Source organism: Solanum dulcamara, chromosome 6 (genome assembly GCF_947179165.1).
Source record: "Solanum dulcamara chromosome 6, daSolDulc1.2, whole genome shotgun sequence".
Taxonomy (NCBI): domain Eukaryota; kingdom Viridiplantae; phylum Streptophyta; class Magnoliopsida; order Solanales; family Solanaceae; genus Solanum; species Solanum dulcamara.
The window spans coordinates 38,544,731-38,545,886 of NC_077242.1; the positions used below are offsets into that span (position 1 = coordinate 38,544,731).

General features: G+C 39.5%; 1 protein-coding gene across 1 annotated transcript; it reads right to left on the reverse strand.

The window, feature by feature from the left end:
• Positions 1–369: 369 nt before the first annotated feature.
• Positions 370–921, reverse strand: LOC129892832 (uncharacterized). The gene has a single exon (XM_055968373.1). The coding sequence runs from the start codon at positions 919–921 to the stop codon at positions 370–372; it is 552 nt and encodes a 183-aa protein (XP_055824348.1).
• Between the last annotated feature and the right edge of the window lie 235 nt (positions 922–1,156).

The following is a 1,156-nucleotide window of genomic DNA, read 5'->3' on the forward strand; positions in this document are numbered from 1 at the left end:
CAGGAGGGGCTTCATGAGTGATTAAATCTACATTCCATTGGTTATTAATAAGGAAAGAAGACACCTTAGTGTTGTTCAGCCTACTACTGATAGACTTGAAGTTTGCTAAGGGACCAACACCCAACCAATTATCCCACCAAAAGAGGCATGAACCAGACTGAAGTTGCCATTGGATATGATGTTCAAGGGTGTGCTTGTTTTTCATCAGGTGCTTCCAGATCTGAGATTGTCCAGTATATCATTTTTTGGTGATGGGGTTGGACCTTTGACAGTACTTGGCTTTGAGAAACTCACTCTATAAAGTGTTCTTGGTTCTAAAGATCCACCATTGTTTATATTGAAAAGACTTGGCCACATCAGATATTTGTCTCACACCAATACCTCATTCATCATAGGGATAACTAAGGTTCTTCCAGGAAGACCAATGGTATCATTCATCCATCTCCAAAAGAAATTAGCAGTGATTTTCTGTATTTGCTTGATGGTAGTTGCAGGAGGGGAACTAGCTGAGAGCAAATGGACAGGGAGGGCTTGAATAACATGCTTAATCAATGTAACTCTACCTCCATAGCTGACAATCTTTGCTTGCCAACCTGTTATTCTAGCTACAACCTTAGCAATAAGGTCATAATAATATATGATCTTTTGCCTGCCTATGTAAAGGCGATATCCCAAGTATGTAATAGGGATGCTTTTTTGCTTGAAACCAGTAACCTTCTTGATCCTCTTCACTGTATACCTAAAAGCATTTGAGGGTACCACGAAACTACTCTTGTCTCTATTAATCAGTTGGCCAGAGACACTCTCATAAGTATGGAGTGTCTCCATGATGAGCTGCAATGTATAAGATCTCCTTAATGAGAATATGATAATGTCATCTGCAAAACTGAGATGATTAATCTGAGGGACCTTTTTTGCCATAAGGAATCAATGGTATTGAGGGTGTTGCTGAAGATTATTCATCAGCCTTGAGATAAGTTCAGCACCTATGATAAACAAAGCTGGTGACAGTGGATCCCCTTGCTTAAGGCCTCTTGTGGAGTGAAAGAATACATGCCTTGAACCATTAACAATGATGGAATACCAATTATCAGCCATAATTCTCCATATCATGTCAATGAAACCTTCTTCAAAGCCCATTTTCATCAGAACTAGG